At 34.2% G+C, this 22,107-nt stretch overlaps 1 protein-coding gene across 2 annotated transcripts; it reads right to left on the bottom strand.

The window, feature by feature from the left end:
• Window positions 1–4,677: 4,677 nt before the first annotated feature.
• Window positions 4,678–22,002, bottom strand: LOC117323302 (RNA polymerase-associated protein RTF1 homolog). 2 transcript variants are annotated; one of them, XM_033878440.1, is made up of 17 exons: window positions 21,848–22,002; window positions 20,245–20,313; window positions 19,557–19,897; window positions 18,769–18,965; window positions 18,291–18,522; window positions 17,793–17,882; window positions 17,273–17,363; window positions 16,827–16,909; window positions 15,546–15,741; window positions 15,315–15,392; window positions 14,720–14,841; window positions 14,257–14,392; window positions 14,019–14,108; window positions 13,443–13,472; window positions 12,114–12,228; window positions 11,697–11,810; window positions 4,678–7,977 (listed from the first exon to the last, which is right to left on the bottom strand). In XM_033878440.1, exons 1-16 carry the CDS (start codon window positions 21,923–21,925, stop codon window positions 11,704–11,706), a joined length of 2,055 nt encoding a protein of 684 aa, XP_033734331.1. In that variant the 5' UTR covers window positions 21,926–22,002; the 3' UTR covers window positions 4,678–7,977; window positions 11,697–11,703. The 2 variants fall into 2 exon arrangements, with proteins under 2 accessions (XP_033734331.1, XP_033734332.1); XM_033878441.1 differs by lacking the exons at window positions 11,697–11,810; window positions 12,114–12,228 and adding an exon at window positions 8,395–8,509 and having other exon boundaries at window positions 4,678–8,091.
• Window positions 22,003–22,107: the final 105 nt, after the last annotated feature.

Genomic DNA, 22,107 nt, shown 5'->3' with positions numbered 1-22,107 from the left:
ACTTTACTGGAACTTTTATAACTACAACCGTATTTTTTATATATAAATGTATTTTACCTACACATATCGTCATGAAAACATCACCCATTGTCGCAATGATCATTCCAAAACGTCGTGTTACGGTAACGCGACTTAAATACAAGGTTGATCTCAGGTTTTTGGTCTTGATCTCTTTCTTTTACAGCCCTCCACAGGAAAGGTATTGCTTTGCCCAATGGACTATGGTTATGTACGTATGGTTATTGAACACATATTCGGATATTTAATATGTAAACGTGGGGGCTATGGGTCACCGTTTATACAAAATTGTGTGACCCCCCTTCACCTATTCACCTAAAGGGTGCCTCAGACTATTTTTTTTTTAATTTGGTCTACTCTGTCGCCCATGACTTTATTTGACCGATGACAGACGGACGATGGAAGCCAACACGACATTTAGCTCAATTCAATTATTTTATTCCGTATGCAAATAGCATATAGGATCACAATATACATACACATGACAACAATTTACATTTGCGCAAGACGGCGGAGAACACAGCCAATTAACACCAAGTATTATACATTTCAATAAAGCATGTGTTAATATATTTTTTTTTTTTTTGCCATCACAAAAAGTGTATATCATACAATTACAATATTACAATTGCAATTTTAAACTACACGAATTTTTAAGACATAAAAAGACAATCACATACTTGAAATTATATTCCTAGACATATTTTCTCTAGGAGGTTCTGATAAAGAAAAAACTATTGTGCAATTACTAATTAATTTACTATTAATCAAACATATAAATACTTATTAACTAAGTAACAGTGACTTCCTTTTGGCCGTCGCCTGAATTAAATATTTTCCAAAATTTCTTAAAGTTTTTACATTGGTACTACAGAACAATTCAGTCATTTTGAAAACAGATGGACGGCGATAAAAATATGGTTTTAAATACTTCACCCTTAAATCCAAATACTTTGGACATAACAAAATAAAATGGACTTCATCCTCAACTTCATGATTATCACACAAAGTACACAGCCTTTGGTGTCTAGGGATACCACTGTACCTACCAATTTCAATATTCAACGAATGAGCATTTAATCTGTATTTGGATATTATTCGTTTTATTTTGAAAGTTAATGGTTTACTGAGATAGTCCTGTATGATAAACGTATCAACGATGTGTTTATATATGGTGCACTTAGAAGAGCTTTCTAAACTAGCTCCTCTGACCTGGCGAGTTAAAAACGTGAATTCTAAACCAAGGATATAGGAATTCGGAATGACACAATTTGGTTTGTTCGGAGACGAGACGTAATTAAGTTTCAATACAAAATAAAGTTCCAGTATCAATGTATCATTACACGTAATTAGGTCGTGCTAGCAAGGGTTTTTCTACATACACACGTCTATACAGGCTAGACTTACATCGGCCCATACATCATGAGGTGCTTAATTGAATGCCGTTTAATAAATGAAATATCAGCGAACTGATAGGGAGAAAGCTCACGGGCCTTACCATATCACGTTCGGAAAAGGCAATCGGGGAAAGGCGAACGCAAGTATCTTAATTAAGGCAACCACATTAAGTTGTCCAATACTATAATAAAATTGCTTTTTTTTTTATTACGTAGACCTACGTGACAAATATTGTGACGTAATCGATTTCACCTTTACACTATACTTTTGCTGCTCAAGCAAACTTTATAACCGACGTTTTAGAAACGAAAGGATATATATAACTATGATTCATTCTTTTAAAAAATATATATATACATTTATATAAGTAATGGATATGATAGCAAGTGATGTTATGGTCCTATATCATGCAGTGCTATATATATGTACATATATGTATATGAATTGCTGACAAAACATTATTTATTGTTCAGCCATTGTGGTACATTTTAGCCATTGTCGTTGTCGTCGTCGTCCTCATCATCATCATTTTTTTGTTTGGGCGGGCCGAAATGCAAGATGGCCTCCATGACCATCCTATTGAAAAAAGACATTGAACACTTCTACATTTCAAGAATGAGATGGTCCTAATTTTCAAAGAAAGGAAGCTGACAAAATGTTGCAATTTTTCGGCCTCTTCGAATGTTCGCCAGGACATTTATTAATGCCTCCATTTTACAACATGACTGCACAATTATTGTTTTTGTTTTTTCATGACGAATACCCATTTTAATCTTCTTCCCAAGTTCCGCCAATGGGATTCAGCTCTTTGAAAGTTACACAAATAAAATCTTCCTGATATTCCAAATAACACTATACTTGTATTAAGTTGAAACTTTCCGTGAAAATCCATAGAGGATAAAATCAGCAACCACTGAATAATATATAATTTTACACAGCAAAATCTCTCTAAACATCTTGTTTTTGTTTTTGTGTGTGTTTGTTTGTTTTATAAGCATTCACATAATTATATTTGGAAACTCACTATCAATCCAAATAATATTCGTCTTGATTGAGAAGTGGAAAATTTAAAATGGTTGACAGAGTCTTGCATAAATATTTATTTGGCAATTCAAATTCATATGGTATCTCAGGAAAATTCATTAAATCTTTGATCGAAAACTGATTAATTAAGCAACGGACACCAGAAAATGTTTATTGATATTCAAGATGTTTTTCACTGCAAGAAATCCAAGGCTTACTTTCATGATCGTCTTACTTTCGATTCAAGCTTATTATCGAGATTTTAGGGTATTTATCTAAGGCATCGTCAAACACTAACACAAGAAAACTATGGGACATGATCCGTGAAATCAGTGAGAAGAGAAATTTAACCTGTCCTTCCCAAATGAAAAATAACAACAAAATGTTCCGCATCCAAACATTACTTTGCAAATGAACTGGCGAAAATTGTATTTAAAAATTCATCAGTATCAAACAACTATAAAAAATTTCAGTTCGTCAATAAGCAAAGAGAAACTACCTTTTTGATTTAAACATATTTTATTTGTATCAATATATACAAGAGGATTGGGCACAAGTTTTCAAACTTATATGAAGCCCTTTCCTAATTATCATGATTTTTTACAATTTTTATACAAGATGACATGACATATGAAATATTAATAATTATATTTGGAGAGAAAGAGAGAGAGGGAGAGACTGAGAGAGAGAGAAACAGAGAGAGAGAGCGACAGAGAGAGAGAGGTATTACGATTCGAATTTATTCAAATATTCAATTGATAAATTTAGTTTAATTATTTACTAAACAGACAAACAATTCCTATTTCCGTTTTCGAAACTAAGATACTCTATTTAATAATCTTACGATACCTCACTAGGCTCTGCATGACGACAACTCATACTAACTGCTAAAACATTTACCTTAAACATGTTTTGATTTGTTTTTTAAACATATTTAATTATATAATACCCATCCAGCGAAGTACCAGATTCGTGGAAAGGAAGCTACCATCATCCCAATCCCAAAACTAATATTCTCTCTGGAGCGCATGATTAATTCTAGAGTAGTGTGGATCCTAAAATAGGTCTTTGAACAAGAAGTCTTTGCCAAGAAAGTTCTGAGTTAACAAAATGGGAGTGGCTGTCCCGCAAGGAGGCATTCTGTACGTCACATTGTTTGGTCTAAACTTCAACAGTAAGTTTAATATTTTTGACCTTCTACAGGGGGGTCATTATGTGTTGACGATTTCAGATTGAAAAATATGCAAACCCTTGAACGACAGCCACAGCAGTGCTTGAATAAACTTCTCACATGTTCAGATGAAAACGGTTTCAGGTTTTCTGTCGGAAAAAAGGGTAATTCAATACCTGTTGTTGAACAAACTAAATCTCTTGCACATCGACCTCCTGACCGGTTTTAAACTCATTAAGACGTTAAAATACAGTGACATCAGCACCCTGACTGATTGCAGACTCCTTAAAATGCAATGACATCAGCATCCGGACCAGTTTGGGACTGAATTTGCATGGTCATCTGAGCATTTTGAATTGTTTAATCCATTACCTCCATTGCATCATCGTAATCTAATCAACAAATGTGTGGTCATTGCAATATCATTTTATGACTTCACAATGGACTGTATTATTCACATGCAAAATAACACAGCAATCCAGGTGAACAAGCTTTTAAGGGAGACGATGACAGTCGTGATGAAAGTTCGGATTCAAAACCACCAGTTGCTTCCTTTGCAAATGGAATGATCTTTGACTTTCATGCTGTGTATGCTTGTAATTACCATTTCTGGATTGGAACATTGGTAAATTTTACGAGGGGCTTCAAGTGTTAACAATACAGGCCTAACTTGCCTTTTGTTTCAAAAGGAAGTTCTATGGATGTAATTTTTGCCTGAAACTTATGGGAACAATTAATGTTGTATTGATATAAATTACAGTAGTTCTTTTCAGTTCAATACTATTTTTTTTGCCATTTAATTAGGCCATAAAATGCATGATTGTCTCAGCCCCTTGGACCTCGTTTTCATTCAAAAGATACAATTCTAGTCCTTAATGGTACAATGTGTTGAATGCTTCTGGGAAAGGAGATGCATATTACAAGTGCTATATCACAATCATAAGTACCATTTGAAATCTAAGAATACGTTCAACTTTCATTAACTGTTGGAGTATGATTTCCAGTAATTCACAGACATAGATCAGCTATGGATCTGAACATTATTCCTATATAAACAAATTCACAACTTTTTTCTTTGTCACAATATTTTATTAAATTTTAAGATACAACAAACGATATGAAGACAAGCTGTCCCATATGACCTAAGTTACCAATTAAGTGGCCAGGTCCCTAAGGAACCAACGACAAACAGGTCATCCGATGGGATGGGAATTTCAACCCTTCCATTCAAAGTGTGGATCAGAACATAGATTGTCCAAGTATTAATCAACTTTGACAACAAGTACAGTAACGGCAAGATACTTTTAGTCATCACCTCGTATCATTAAATATATATTACAAGAGACGAGGTAGATAAACTTTACACATTAAACTTGTGTCAACCACATGCTTGGTATTCAGCCCGCGCTCATTAATAAGCCTGGCCATTGTTTAATTCCATTATCAAGTAGACCTAAAACTAATCTCTGGTAAAATATATAGAACATGAATTTATGGTCAACACACATAATTCTGCAAAACAAATGAGGTTTTTAGCTTGTGACATCAAACTGTTAATAAATCTGAACATAAACTGTCTATGACCATGCTATGGTGTCTATATACTGGACAATATATAGGGTTCCGTTGAATGCCAAAGACTATTGATAATATTCCATGCCCCAGATGCTTTCTTTTTCCATCATGAAGAAAAATCCATCAAAGCCACAGAAAAAAACATGACTAAATTGATAAATCTGTCCTTATCAAATGCACAAGACACTTTACCGGTACTTTAAAGTGAAAATCCATCAAAGCTTTATTGAAAAAATGTTTCACTGTGAAATATGCTCGGAGTTTGTGTAGTTTATGAAAGGAATCATTGAATGTTACAGATTTAAGTATAAACTGAAACACAACCTTTTGCCGCAAATCATGCACTTTGCTTCCCAATCACACAAGTCACTAGCAGTTTCTATCAGCATACAAATCATACATCTGACAATTATTTCATCATACCAATCATTCATCTGACAATTATTTCATCATATCAATCATACATCTCATATTACATGTCACCATACAAATTGTACACTTCACATTCCTGCTGTCGTACAAATCTTACACCTAATACATATATTCCGTCGCACAAATCTTACACCTCATACTCCTGCTGTCGTACAAATCTTACACCTAGTATTCCCTGTCGTACAGATCTTACACCTTATATTCCCTGTCGTACAAATCTTACATCTTATATTCTCTGTCGTACAAATCTTACACCAAATATTCCGTTGTACAAATCTTAAACCTTATATTCCGTCGTACAAATCTTACACCAAATATTCCCTGTCGTTCAAATGTTACACCTCTTATTCATGTTGTACAAATGTTATGCCTCCTTTCTATGTTGTTGTACAAATCTTGTGCCTCATATTCCCCGTTGCTAAACATACACTTCACAGATATGTAGCTATACAAATCATGCATCACACTTTCCTGTCGCATTCTGTCAAATATTCCTGCCACAAAACAAATCATGCACATACACTCCTTGGATATCTCAATTATAACTGTTCTCAGCCAATTTTCTCTGCTCAATTTATTTTACAAGACAGAGAGAAGTGTTTAAGTTTGAATTATTTAAAGTTAAAATGTTTCAGACAAAAACTTTTCTGAAATTTTCACTAATAATGTTGGCTTATCATAATTTTTTTTTAGCCTGGTAATAGTGAAAATTAAAACCCAACTGAAAAATTACTATTACTGCACTGTAAATTATCAAATTCAATAGGACAATAATTAATTGGCACATAGTTTAGCCATATTTTGTATGATTTTACTTGTGTGAAAATAAGAGATCCCTTAAACAATCTGATTTACAGTACATGAATATTTCGATTGTATTTTATGACGTAATGAGATTGTATCACATAATTTGAAACGCACAGAAAATAACACCAATTTCTCTTTAAAGATTACTATCATTAATATAACGATAAAATTAATCCATAAAATGAATGATCACTGTATAAACACATACAGGTATATTCATCATCAGAATCAAGTTTTACCTTGAAACAAATAGCATATGCATTCTTTAAATTCCAAGGTAGGCAATTATATCCTAAGGTCTGTTCCAAAATTATCCGTGGGGAGGGGTGGGAGGCATCCACCATTCATCAATTATAAAAACATATTTCAGCATAAGGAATACTTGGAAAATGGGGATTTACCTCCACAAACCATCATATTTTGATACAAGTGTCACCCATATCTTCAACACAGATAATTCTGGAATAGCCCTAATCATATCCCAGATTTAATCAGGCAAATACACATATATTAAGTCTCCATCAGAAACAATCTCACAAAATACTTCAGTAATACTCTATAACATATATCTATATACTACCGGTATATCATAAACAGCTATGTTATTAAGATAAGTTAATTCACACAATGATGGTGGGCGTTACTTTGGATTATAATCGACAGGATTAAATATGTTATGCCAAACTGACACGCAAATCAAAAGTCACGGATAAAACTGTTATAAAAGAAAAAACATGTTTGGTGTCTTCAAGTCATATGTTCAAATCTACCGGTATTCATTCAATATAACAATTAGGATTATATCAACACAAGATTCTATTAAAACAAGAACAGCAAAAGCCTGGATGATATATTGCCAAACACAAGTATGATGAACTTAAACAAAAATTTCATATTATACCCAAAAAATTCATATGAAAAGTAAATATGCCATTTACATATCTAATGTTAATCAATATTCTACAGATCAAAACGAAATCAACAACACATCAAAATGATGACAAAAAGACTGATTTATAGTAAAACCTGTTCAATCTGACCCCTGAGTATTCTGACATGATTTCACATCTGACATACAGCTATGATCCCATTTTTTATAAAAACTACTAAATGATACCTGCATATTTTGACACCTTCACTAATTTGATAAATATTTTTTATAATACCATAGGGTCTTAGATTAAATGGTTCTAAGTGAATCTTGATAGAAATACGATTAGTTTTTTGTTAATTAACTGAATGCTAAAAAGTAATTAGTATATACCCCCACCTTTAGTACACTGGGGTGTTCTAAAGTAACAGAGATTCATAACAAAACAGTGATGATCGACAACCAATATGATATCCCTTCTTTTGGTGGAAAATAAAAACACATGGAACATCTTTTATCCAACACTTTGACAGTTGAGCATATTGATCACCATCCCATCAGTACAAAGTTTGTCCTAATATAAACTGGTACAATGATTTGGGAGCACTCTCACAGACCAAACTCTCCACACTAATACACCCACTCTGGACCAGGCCAAGCCTTGGGCCCCTCTCTCACACACCTCACTCTTATATCAAACCCTTCATCTTCTTGTACTCCTCCAGGTTCAGTGACCGCCGTGGAGTGGGGTCCCTCACATTCTGGGCAGATCGATTGTTCACAGCTATGGCCGGGTCTGCAATTTCAAAGCAACCATTCTAAGGCTATTGGACTAGAATGTCGTCATCATGGGTATACGTGCAAATTTGGAGTTTACGAATCAAATCTTAAAATGCCTGAGCTGATAAAAAGGCCACTGAGGAACAAATATTAGATTATCTATAATAATAAAATCATAATAATTTTCAAAATTTGAAGGTTAAATCTCTTCAAAATGTATCAGCATTGTATACATAACTACTTGTTAACTGACATAATTACGAAATTTCCAGAAAAAAAATTCAATGGTATGTATATAAAACAATGGTATGTTACATACTGCTCGACGGCACTTCTAAATCAATAGTGATATCAAAGTTGTGGACGTCAAAAAGATCCTCTGTCGACTTCTGTTTGGTGGGTTCTAGGAACTTGAGTGGATCAGCCTTATGCATCTACCAATAGAAAGCCAAAATTCTTGGAAAATACATTCTAATAATAAAACATATATCAACATTCATACATGTCAACCACTGAAACCTCCAATGAGGGAGATCTCCCTCATTCCACATCCAAAATGAGGGAGAAAGTGCGTGAAAAAAATCGCGACATTTTTGTTACTTTAGGTGATGTTCCTCATGGGCTTGCGCAGGTGTAAATTACCTCGGGCTATACATTTTGATATTTAAATTTGACAACAATGGTTAATTTTAAAGAATAATAATAATTAAAAAAAAAAAAAAAAAAAGAAAAAAAAAGATTAATTCATTTAAAAACTGTATTTAGTAAATTATATTATTAATGATGTAGTCACTTGAAATTTGCAACCAGTATACAAAGCAACTACTTATCTCCTGATTTTTTTTTTATTATTTAGTTCTGAAATATTTCTAAATGTATTTATCAAATTATCTCCCTTCCTTTCTCAAATAATAATTACACAGTAATTTATTAATTTTTGTTTTACTAGTAGTTCTATTATGACAATAAAAACAAACTTCTTAAAAAGTCTTTTTTATTTTTTTCTGACCCAAATTGAAATTCGGATTTTTGTGGCAGTTTACGACTTTATATTAGTATTGACCAATTAAAGATGGCGGCAGTACAAACGCTGGTACTGACAGCTACGATTAAGAAAGGCATTATTGGCTTTCATGTGAGTAAATCTTGTTGACAGATAGTATCAGTGTTTGTTCTTGAAGTGATGTATCCTAGTTGTAATCACAAAATTAACTGACCATGTCAAATGAAGCCACATGGGTTATAATGTATACACCAGTCGGCAGGCACGCATGCACGGTGACCGACTCCCCTCTCTCACCAAGCCCCAGGCCAGGGCAGGCTACACAGGTGGTGGTGGTGTTTTGTTTACATAATCAGTTTAGGGTCGAAGTGTCCGAGATTTCCGGGGTTTTATGAGGGAAGACTGCTGAAATCCGGGAGAAATTTAACCCCGATTCGGGAAGTGTACCAAATCGGGATTTAGGGGAAATTTTAATGATTTTCCGGGCACTTCCCGCGTAATCCAGGATGGTTGACACCTATGAACATTTACTGAATGACATTAGTCAACATTTACTAAATGACATTACAATGTGTTATAACAAGAAAGATTAATTTAACATATAAACAAGTTTTAATGGATGCTATTTTGCTATCTGTACATACCTTATCTGATTTCCCTCTTTCTGACTCATTCTGTCATCATGCAACAAAGAACAAACATTTTTGTAAGAAAATACATCTCAGATAGATTACAGATATTTTCTCAAACGATTTCATAAGAACATACATCCTACATACCTGGGTATATTACAAATATTGCTGACAAATCAATATGTAGCAGGGAATGACTATGGGTGATGGGACAGGAAGAGGACCTTTCCTGCCTCTTTGAAACAAATTTATATCTTATTCCAGTAATATTTCAATTGCCCTCTCAAACAAATGTATCTGCCCTCTCAGACAACTGTATATCTTATTCTAGTAATATTTCAATCTGCCCTCTTAAACATATGTATATTTTATTCGAGTAACATTTCAATCTGTTGAAATTAAGAAAAACCATGCATCTGCAGAATTTCACTACCAGCAATTTTTTTTATCAAATTTGTATCTTCAAGAGCAACAAGAGATCCCAGAGGGATCTTGGCGCCCACCATTGAATGATCTTTATAGGTTCCATGTCAGGTTGATCTTTTCTCTACTTTTCCCTTCCTCTAAGTCTTACTAATCTGTGTATTTTCATAAACAGCCCTCTATAGCAAGTACATTTCAAACAAGGGGTACCTATATATAAAATTTAAGATTTAGCAATAATGGCTGTCTGTCAGCCATGTTGTTTTCGGATTGGTCCCAATATGCGTAACTAGGCACTGAGGGAAACCTACATATGAAATTTGAGAAAGATCCCTTCAGTACTTTCTGAGAAATAGCGATAACAAACTTCAATTGTCAATATCCAAGATGGCTGCCTGTCAGCCATGTTGTTTTCCGATTGGTCTCAAAATGCAATTTACATAACTAGGCACCAAGAGAAACCTACATATGAAATTTGAGAAAGATCCCTTCAGTGCTTTCTGAGAAATAGCGATAAAAAACTTCAATTGTCAAAATCCAAGATGGCTGCCTGTCGGCCATGTTGTTTTCCAATTGGTCTCAAAATGCAATATGCATAACTAGGCACCAAGGGGAACCTACATATGAAATTTGAGAAAGATCCCTTCAGTACTTTATGAGAAATAGCGATAACAAACTTCAATTGTCAAAATCCAAGATGGCTACCTGTCGGCCATGTTGTTTTCAGATTGGTCTCAAAATGCAATATGCATAACTAGGCACCAAGGGAACCTACGTATGAAATTTGAGAAAGATCCCTTCAGTGCTTTCTGAGAAATAGCGATAAAAAACTTCAATTGTCAAAATCCAAGATGGCTGCCTGTTGGCCATGTTGTTTTCCGATTGGTCTCAAAATGCAATATGCATAACTAGGCACCAACGGGAACCTACATATGAAATTTGAGAAAGATCCCTTCAGTACTTTCTGAGAAATAGCGATAACAAACTTCAATTGTCAAAATCCAAGATGGCTGCCTGTCGGCCATGTTGTTTTCAGATTGGTCTCAAAATGCAATATGCATAACTAGGCACCAAGGGAAACCTACATATGAAATTTGAGAAAGATCCCTTCAGTACTTTCTGAGAAATAGCGATAACAAACTTCAATTGTCAAAATCCAAGATGGCTGCCTGTCGGCCATGTTGTTTTCCAATTGGTCTCAAAATGCAATATGCATAACTAGGCACCAAGGGGAACCTTCATATGAAATTTGAGAAAGATCCCTTCAGTACTTTCTGAGAAATAGCGATAACAAACTTCAATTGTCAAAATCCAAGATGGCTGCCTGTCGGCCATGTTGTTTTCCGATTGGTCTCAAAATGCACTATGCATAACTAGGCACTGAGGGAAACCTACATATGAAATTTGAGAAAGATCCCTTCAGTACTTTCTGAGAAATAGCGATAACAAACTTCAATTGTCAAAATCCAAGATGGCTGCCTGTCGGCCATGTTGTTTTCCAATTGGTCTCAAAATGCAATATGCATAACTAGGCACCAAGGGGAACCTTCATAGGAAATTTGCCTCACTCTTATATCAAACCCTTCATCTTCTTGTACTCCTCCAGGTTCAGTGACCGCCGTGGAGTGGGGTCCCTCACATTCTGGGCAGATCGATTGTTCACAGCTATGGCCGGGTCTGCAATTTCAAAGCAACCATTCTAAGGCTATTGGACTAGAATGTCGTCATCATGGGTATACGTGCAAATTTGGAGTTTACGAATCAAATCTTAAAATGCCTGAGCTGATAAAAAGGCCACTGAGGAACAAATATTAGATTATCTATAATAATAAAATCATAATAATTTTCAAAATTTGAAGGTTAAATCTCTTCATAATGTATCAGCATTGTATACATAACTACTTGTTAACTGACATAATTACGAAATTTCCAGAAAAAAAATTCAATGGTATGTATATAAAACAATGGTATGTTACATACTGCTCGACGGCACTTCTAAATCAATAGTGATATCAAAGTTGTGGACGTCAAAAAGATCCTCTGTCGACTTCTGTTTGGTGGGTTCTAGGAACTTCAGTGGATCAGCCTTATGCATCTACCAATAGAAAGCCAAAATTCTTGGAAAATACATTCTAATAATAAAACATATATCAACATTCATACATGTCAACCACTGAAACCTCCAATGAGGGAGATCTCCCTCATTCCACATCCAAAATGAGGGAGAAAGTGCGTGAAAAAAATCGCGACATTTTTGTTACTTTAGGTGATGTTCCTCATGGGCTTGCGCAGGTGTAAATTACCTCGGGCTATACATTTTGATATTTAAATTTGACAACAATGGTTAATTTTAAAGAATAATAATAATTAAAAAAAAAAAAAAAAAAAGAAAAAAAAAAGATTAATTCATTTAAAAACTGTATTTAGTAAATTATATTATTAATGATGTAGTCACTTGAAATTTGCAACCAGTATACAAAACAACTACTTATCTCCTGATTTTTTTTTTATTATTTTGTTCTGAAATATTTCTAAATGTATTTATCAAATTATCTCCCTTCCTTTCTCAAATAATAATTACACAGTAATTTATTAATTTTTGTTTTACTAGTAGTTCTATTATGACAATAAAAACAAACTTCTTAAAAAGTCTCTTTTATTTTTTTCTGACCCAAATTGAAATCCGGATTTTTGTGGCAGTTTACGACTTTATATTAGTATTGACCAATTAAAGATGGCGGCAGTACAAACGCTGGTACTGACAGCTACGATTAAGAAAGGCATTATTGGCTTTCATGTGAGTAAATCTTGTTGACAGATAGTATCAGTGTTTGTTCTTGAAGTGATGTATCCTAGTTGTAATCACAAAATTAACTGACCATGTCAAATGAAGCCACATGGGTTATAATGTATACACCAGTCGGCAGGCACGCATGCACGGTGACCGACTCCCCTCTCTCACCAAGCCCCAGGCCAGGGCAGGCTACACAGGTGGTGGTGGTGTTTTGTTTACATAATCAGTTTAGGGTCGAAGTGTCCGAGATTTCCGGGGTTTTATGAGGGAAGACTGCTGAAATCCGGGAGAAATTTAACCCCGATTCGGGAAGTGTACCAAATCGGGATTTAGGGGAAATTTTAATGATTTTCCGGGCACTTCCCGCGTAATCCGGGATGGTTGACACCTATGAACATTTACTGAATGACATTAGTCAACATTTACTAAATGACATTACAATGTGTTATAACAAGAAAGATTAATTTAACATATAAACAAGTTTTAATGGATGCTATTTTGCTATCTGTACATACCTTATCTGATTTCCCTCTTTCTGACTCATTCTGTCATCATGCAACAAAGAACAAACATTTTTGTAAGAAAATACATCTCAGATAGATTACAGATATTTTCTCAAACGATTTCATAAGAACATACATCCTACATACCTGGGTATATTACAAATATTGCTGACAAATCAATATGTAGCAGGGAATGACTATGGGTGATGGGACAGGAAGAGGACCTTTCCTGCCTCTTTGAAACAAATTTATATCTTATTCCAGTAATATTTCAATTGCCCTCTCAAACAAATGTATCTGCCCTCTCAGACAACTGTATATCTTATTCTAGTAATATTTCAATCTGCCCTCTTAAACATATGTATATTTTATTCGAGTAACATTTCAATCTGTTGAAATTAAGAAAAAACATGCATCTGCAGAATTTCACTACCAGCAATTTTTTTTTATCAAATTTGTATCTTCAAGAGCAATAAAATGGAAAAAATAATTTCAATATTACCAACATCACTCCACGTAAATAGATTTACTGAAAACAGACTTCCTATCTATGTCCGCTATGGATACACATACTAGAAGGGAACAAACCTGATTTGGCCTATCTAGTTCTGGTAATGAGTTGCGTTTTTGTTCCTCAGTTTTGAGTTTTACATCGACCTCTGAAGGCGCATCTCTTGACTGAAACAAAAGATACATATTAATTCCATGTATGTACCATCACTTTAAACCAGTTTAATAAACTAGTATCAAATAACTTCGTCCAAAAAATGTCTCAAAACTTGGCAATATAAATTATTTTTCTTGTTTGTTGGATGAAATGACATACCTTTGTCACAATTGTGGGTCGACATTGTCGCCGTGTGAAGGGATCAGCTGTAGCAGTTTTCATGGCTGCCACTTCAACTTTGAAAGCTTCTTCTGCGTCTATCATATTCCTAAGCCTGTTACGTTGGTTGATGTAACTGCAAGGTAATTCGTATCTCTGTTTAGTATGGGCTTCAGTTGATTTTTTCTTAAAGCAATATACAATTTTCCTCTGCCTATTCATCTACAATACCCACTACTTCCTAGTTTTCACTCATTTCTTTCATAAATGGTTAAGCTTTCTCATAGACACATAATGTTCAGAAAAGTTCCGGAAACTTCTGCCATATGTGCCAAAGTTGTCCTGGACCTTATACACCCCTAAGTTTTTCCTTTCTATGTTAGCGTACTGTTTGACTACATTTTCACTTCTGTCAAAAAAGCCAATGTTGATATAATGGGCAGTATGAGCATTGATGACCCACCTGATGGAGCTGATGTTGCTTGACCTCCTACGGTCAAGCTCTGTGGCTCGCTCTTCCAACTGTTCAAGCTCCTGTTTGATTTTTGACTGACCAGCCTGGTCTCCTTCAATGTCAGCCATTTCCTAAAGGAGATAAAACAATATTTAGCTAAATGTAAGCACAATCATTAATCTTGGCTTAATATGTAAAACATAATCAGCAATTAAACATTGATCATTTAAACACAAAATCTAATAAATTTTAGCAATGTTTAATACCTTATATGTTTTCTACACAAACAAGGCAAGTGACATGAATCTCAGACATACCTGATAATTAACTTGGTAGAGCAAAGACAAGGAAAATCTATTCATAGTAAGAGTGACTGGATATTGATTCCAGGAGTTTGAAATGCAAATTCATTCAAGTGAACAAAGATGCAAGTAAGGCGATTAGATATATGGGTACAACAGTGAGGGGGAAATAATTTTGTAACACAACATTTTGATTTATAAAGGTGCATACAATATTTTGTAATTATAGGAAATAAGTATACAATATGCTCCATACAAAACATTACAGACTGACCAACAGAAAACAGGAAACTTAAAGATACCTTCTGTTTTAAAAGCAGTGTTTTCTTTACAGCATAATTATGAGGATTCTTCTTAAATTTCAGTTTGTCAGCCACAATCTGCAACGAAGAAATTTTTAGTTTTTTATTTGAAGTAACTGAAAACATAAAAGCAAATACATATTTTAAGAAATCAAGCATTTAACAAATACTGATAACTTTTGAATTTAATTCCTTTTTGCTCTCTAGTCCAATATCAATGTATCAACTAACCTCTTCAATGTCATTTTCTTTAAATTTATATTGTAATGCGTCTCGTATATCTTTAAACTTCTTTTCAATCTCATCCAAAGTTGGCAGGACAAGTCCTCCCAACATCATGGCCTCCTTCCATTTGAAGAATTCAGAGTCTGAGAAGTCTTGATTGGAGACAAATTCTAATCGATACACTCTTTCTGAGTGGCCATGTCTGTCAATGAAAATATGTTAAAGTACAGAATCACAATTCTATCAGCATGATGTTATCAAAGGTACATTAATACTTCAAAGAACAACATGTAAGATCTGTCGGATGCTATCAAGAGTAATTGAGATTAAGTGTCTAAAAACCCAGCCATATTGTTTTCCGATTGGTCTCAAAATGCAATATGCATAACTAGGCACCAAGGGGAACCTACATGTGAAATTTGAGAAAGATCCCTTCCGGACTTTCTCAGAAATAGCGATAACAAACTTCAATTATCAAAATCCAAGATGGCTGCCTGTCGGCCATATTGTTTTCCGATTGGTCTCAAAATGCAATATGCATAACTAGGCACCAAGGGGAACCTACATGTGAAATTTGAGAAAGATCCCTTCAGCACTTTCTCAGAAATAGCGATAACAAACTTCAATTGTCAAAATCCAAGATGGCTGCCTGTCGGCCATGTTGTTTTCCGATTGTTCTCAAAATGCAATATGCATAACTAGGCACCAAGGGGAACCCACATATGAAATTTGAGAAAGATCCCTTCAGTACTTTCTGAGAATTAGCGATAACAAGAATTGTTTACGGACGGAGGGACGGACGGACGGACGGACGGCCGGACGGACGACGGACCACGGACGCAGGGCGATTTGAATAGCCCACCATCTGATGATGGTGGGCTAAAAATAGCACAGGATAGTCCATCTGGGTTTCTTAAGGAGCACAAACTTCCTTAAGTAATTGAAACACACTCTTTGGATATTCTTTTGAGGTTTTTTGTCTAATACTCGGGCCGCGGTGGCCGAGTGGTTAAGGTGTCCCAACACTTTATCACTAGCCCTCCACCTCTGGGTTGCGAGTTTGAAACCTTCGTGGGGCAGTTGCCAGGTACTGACTGTAGGCCGGTGGTTTTTCTCCGGCTTTCCTCCACCTCCAAAACCTGGCACGTCCTTATATGACCCTGGCTGTTAATAGGACGTAAAACAAAAACAAACCAAGTCTGATACTCTACCGAATTAGCGGCCACATTCCCTATCTTGTAGTAGGAACATTTTAAATGACACACGTTTACCAGAGCTGTGACTCACCTGAGTTTAAGTCCCTTGTTTGTACGTGTACTGCCTAGTTGGTATATCTTGGCTGTATCAACAACACCAATAATTTCAGCAACCTGAATTCAAATGTCAACATCCAATATAATTTCCTATTGATGTATGTACTGGCAAAACATTTGTTGTTAACTTTATATCTTTACATTTTCTCAAAAAAATCATTTACATAAAATATATATTGTACTTCCATTTTAGCAATGTGTTTAACTCAAAACCAATATTAGGAAAAATCCAAAAATTTCTTACAAAAGTTTAACCTTAATAAATATAAGAATATGTAATAGGACCCAATGCCAAAAGAAAATGTATGCAACATTATCACGGCTTTTGTTTTCAGACCATTCGTCAAAAACAGCATAATCAGTATCATACACCATGTATGGTAAAGATGGTTCCAACCACAGATATCCAAACAGACATACCCTGTAGACAGCTTGGCCTTCATGGTTACCTATACCAATCCTTACGTAGCAACCTTGTACTGTCCTTACGAAGAATGGCATGTGACACCACCTGCAAGGAATTTCATGTATTTTAAGATAATTAAGCGGTTCGAGTAATTATCTAAGAGATCTCCAAAGGATCTTGGTGTCTGCCATCATGTTAGTTGGTACTATGTTATCTGAAACTTTTCTGTATTTTTTCAAATTTTCTCTTCATAATTGTCTTCTCTATCAACATGTAGTATTCACCAGATGTGATTAATCAGTCGCCAAAATCAACACACAACAATTCAAGTGGAGTTTACATATGAAATTTGAGAAAGACCCATGTAGTACTAAATAAGCATTTATCTAATTAATCCAATTCGCCTCTAGGTATCTGTTTTATTTCTTTCAGATAACAACATCTTGACATTTATAAACCTACGAAAATACAAAGATCTAGTATTGTTCTTTTCAATATTTGTTAATCTCATTCAAAACTATCAAATACACCTACTTCTCTAACTTATGCCGTGAAAGTTTAACTTTTGTTAACTCTTCTTTGGTGCTGACAAACTGTACTTTCCTCTTCGAACTTCTAAGTGACCTGTCAATAGACAAACATTGCATAAGTACTTAACATTCCAACATGTTTTAATATTTGCCATCTTATTTGATAATTTCATGCTGCCATCACAAAAGGACTTACTCATGTCAAGTAAATTGGATGAAGTTGACATGGAAAACATATCAGATAATTAAACCCCTATGGACCCAGTACCTCAGTAACCAGCTTGGATGAAACTTTTTCTAACTTCCAACAGGTTTAGGATGTTGTCAACAAAATCTGATAAAAAGTTAAATCAGTAGTTTGAGGAAAGATTTCACCATGCCTCTTGGATCTCAGAATGGGCATCATCTTTACTTGTGTAACTTTTGCTATCTACAGGTTATATAAAGGACTGAAATCTTTTGACAGTGGTTTGGTAGAAGATGAAAAAACTATGAAACTCACCCATCATCTGATTCGGAGTTGTAGCCACTGTAAGAAGACCTACTACTACTATCAGATTCACTCCCTGATTTATCTCCCCTTGTATCTTGATCCCGTGACCTTGACTTCGTTTCTTCGTCTCTATCCTCTTTGTCGTCGTCATCTTCATCGTCATCATCATCGTCGTCATCTGAATATATTTCACTGGCTTTGAGTAGTTTCTTCTTCTGTTCCTGCTTTTCTAACTCTTCAGCTGAAATAAAAATTATTCACAAAATTAGATAAACCCAACTCAAGAAATACAAATAGAATTTTTAAATCTTTCTATCTCTGCAGTAATAGATTTAAAGATTCAGATGTTTTGGACAATGCATTTAAATACATTTTTGTATGTGAGGTCTCATATGATGACATTTGTGAAATTCCAGTGAAGTTGGACTATTGAGGATGTTTATCTTGAAACAAATTATTAATTTTTTTACATTATATTTGTAGTTACCTAATTTTTTCTTTTCTTCACGCTTTGCCTTCAGATCTTTGAGTGCAGCAAACTTTTTATTGTCCTTTTTCTCTTCCATGTTTTTCCGTCTTTCTGTACTCCTCTGGCTAGTTGATTTATTTATTGCCGCATCATTTACTTCTTTCTTCAATAGGCCTTTCTTTTTTGCTTGCCGAAGCTTTTTCTCTATTTCAAACCTGCAGATTACAAAACAGATTCTTACAATAACATCAATCTTACAAGATAAAGTGTGAATTTTGACTTTTTGATATATAATATATTTATTCTCAAGTAAGCCCCCCTCCTTCATTTTTACAGAATCATCAATTTTATAATAGTAGGCTAAAAGTGGTTCACAAATATGCTCTCTATAAACTTTACGTTAGGAGAGGGGAGCTTATATGAGGATAAATATGGTACAGATGATATTATCAGAAATTTATATGTTGTCCTTGATAGATGTCAGGCTTTCATTTTTCATTGATATTACTTCTACTAAAAAGTTGTACTAGATATTTAGTTAACCTTTTATTGAAATGACACTAAAGATCATATCAATAACCTTCAACTACAATTTTGACCCCAATTTTGTGCTTATGATGTTTGGTTATTCATTCTGATTATAATGGACCTCTTGTTGTACAACCCCCACCTTAACTAGACACATAATATTCAACAGCTTTAGATTTTTAGTTGTACTTGTTATCCAGATACATTTCAATTTCAAAATAAGGAATATTGATCCACACTGATCTGGTTTACAAAAACAATTCGCTGTAACAGATTACCTTGTTTTAAGTACTTGTCGAAGTTCTCCTCTGTTAAATAATATTTGTTCTCGTTCTTTTTCTGTCATTTGTTCCAATCTCTTTCTATCTTCTTCATCACCGTACAGATTTTCATCATATTCATCATGAAAAGTTTCTTTGTCAGATTCTGGTTCTGATTCTTCAGCGGGGCCAGAATTGCTGCCAGATTCGGACACTTCTCCTTCCTCAGGTTCTGACACATGTTTGTCACTCTCCGCATCACTTTCAGATGATGAAGATATTGCTGCAGATTTGCGATTTGTTTTCTTGTTTGCTTGTTTCAATTTTTTCTTCTTTTTTCCTTCTCCATTCATTGTCCACTAAGTAAAAATCAAAATCATAAGTCAATCGGAAATATGTTTTGTTATGATTTTCAGCTGAAAACAGGCAAAAGCATGGCATTTTCCCAAAATGAAGAACAACAAGAAATATCCATCCAATTTTCATAAAATAGTACTATTTCTTCCAAAAAATAAGCAGAAAAGATTGCTGTCAATTCTACAATATTCCGTGCAATTGGTTATGACCATTTTACATTACTTTTATTGGATATATCTTACATGAGTAATGTTGGTTGTATTTAATTTTTGATACATTTATACAAAGTAAAGTAGATTCCATGCATTTACTGGTATAAACAATATGCATCCACATATGTATTTCTTACATCATCATCACTTTCTGAAGTTTCTGAGTCAGAATCTTGACGTTTTCTTTTTGTTAGTGCTTTCAAATCCTGTGTGAAAAGAAAGTCAAGATATATCTTTGTATCAAAAACAAGAAGCATTGGGATAAAGATATGATTTATATGACAATAAATGACAAAGTATTTCAATTAATTTTTTAGAATTCATTATCATATTTATCCTGCAATAAACCTAAGGGCTTGATACATACTTTTTCCTTAAAGTTGTGGGGTCAGGGCTTATATAAGCCAACAGAATAGCGTTTGTTGTTGAGTTTACTGATAGAAATCATTCTTGTCGAATTAAGATTGACAACTTAATCATTTTGAATTTGAATGATTCCCTTACTTCACTAAAAATGAACTATTAACTTCAGTTAATAAAACTGAACAATTATCTGTCTCAGAAATCCTTAACTGTTTACAATGATTTCATTAGAATAATTCCATATTAAACATCAAAAGTTAAATTGGTTCTTTGTGAGCATGACTGGTGGATGTGCTATATTCTGTAGTATTATCAACATAAGTTTACAGTTGAATAAAATACATCATGAATACAAAGTAGTATGAGAGTGAGTGAGAATGTGTTTTCTTTGTTTATATATCAATTATTAACTTCTAATATTTTCCTACTACATACTAATTTTGTAATACTTATATGTTCAATTAACTGGAAATCTATAGGAAAGGACTAATATAGGCTGTCCAATCCCTTTTGCCAACACCTAATCTTGATGACATTCTATGTAAAAACAATACCTTATTATATTTGTTGTGTTGACAATAAAATATTTTGAAATGAATTCAATAGCAATATAGCAAATAATTATAGATTAAATTAAGTTTTTACACTACCTTTTTATGATACATTGTATTTTGTTTGGGATTGTTCATTTTATTCAAAATTGGAATGTAGTTCATCCTGCGTGTTCCTTGCCTTGTTTTTTTCATTGATTGTGAACGCCATTAAACTTATTTCAGTATTCATCGTCCTCTATTCAAGTAGTATTTGTTTGACTTCAGATTTGGGCTTCACAAGCAAGTTCTCGTATCTTGATTATTAACTAAACAAAATGTAGAGGTACTATTTTGGTTTTTATTTTTTTGGCATTGGGGTACTTTATTCTGTTTACATTGTGTATTTCATTACACCCATCAAAAGTTAACCTGTAAGTTGGGCTGAAAATTACTGTAATATTTTAAAGGGGTATTTGTTTAATATAATTATGTTTCGTCAAATTTTATTTCAAATTCAAGATTAAATGAATGCATGTGAACAATGTGTCAATGATAGTCAGCCACCAGAAATGGAAGTGTTTTTGTTGCAAATTTGAAATTTCAGTCCAAGAAGTACATCCCTCGGCTCAAGTGTTTGTGTACATATACTGATACTGTATGTTTTGATTGCGTATTCGCATTTGTTTGTAATGTCATTATTTTTCATGTTTAGAATTCGATAGCATGTTGGCGGGTAAACTGAACAGGGAGATATGGCATGGGGGGTTCATCTTCATAATCTATCACCCAATTTTTGGAGATTGATGCGAGCTTCTGGGATCATAAGAAATAATTAAGTTCGTACTTCTTCCAAATCTGAACCACTGTCACTTTCCTCACTATCGGATTCTATCAAAGCAGCGCTCTTCTTACGCTTTGACATTTTGTGCTTATAGTTTATGAACAGTCCAGTTTCAAGCACTTTTCTTTCACTATTGATTTGTGTATGAATACCCAGCATGCAATTGACCGGAATCTATTATCCTAATCAGGGTTATCGAAAAGCTTCTAAAATTGAAGAAGGCAAATGCTACTCGGTCAATCGTTTCGAAGAGCAAGATTTTC

This window comes from Pecten maximus, chromosome 3 (genome assembly GCF_902652985.1).
Source record: "Pecten maximus chromosome 3, xPecMax1.1, whole genome shotgun sequence".
Taxonomy (NCBI): domain Eukaryota; kingdom Metazoa; phylum Mollusca; class Bivalvia; order Pectinida; family Pectinidae; genus Pecten; species Pecten maximus.
This window is presented reverse-complemented; position numbering and strand designations above follow the sequence as displayed.

Excerpts from the sequence above, each read along its gene's own strand:
- LOC117323302 (XM_033878440.1), bottom strand. The coding sequence starts at position 21,925 with ATGTCAAAGCGTAAGAAGAGCGCTGCTTTGATAGAATCCGATAGTGAG. Across the intron at positions 15,393-15,545 it reads AAGAAAATGACATTGAAGAG|ATTGTGGCTGACAAACTGAA; the intron begins GTTAGTTGATAC and ends TCTTCGTTGCAG. Across the intron at positions 14,109-14,256 it reads GACCCACAATTGTGACAAAG|TCAAGAGATGCGCCTTCAGA; the intron begins GTATGTCATTTC and ends CTTTTGTTTCAG.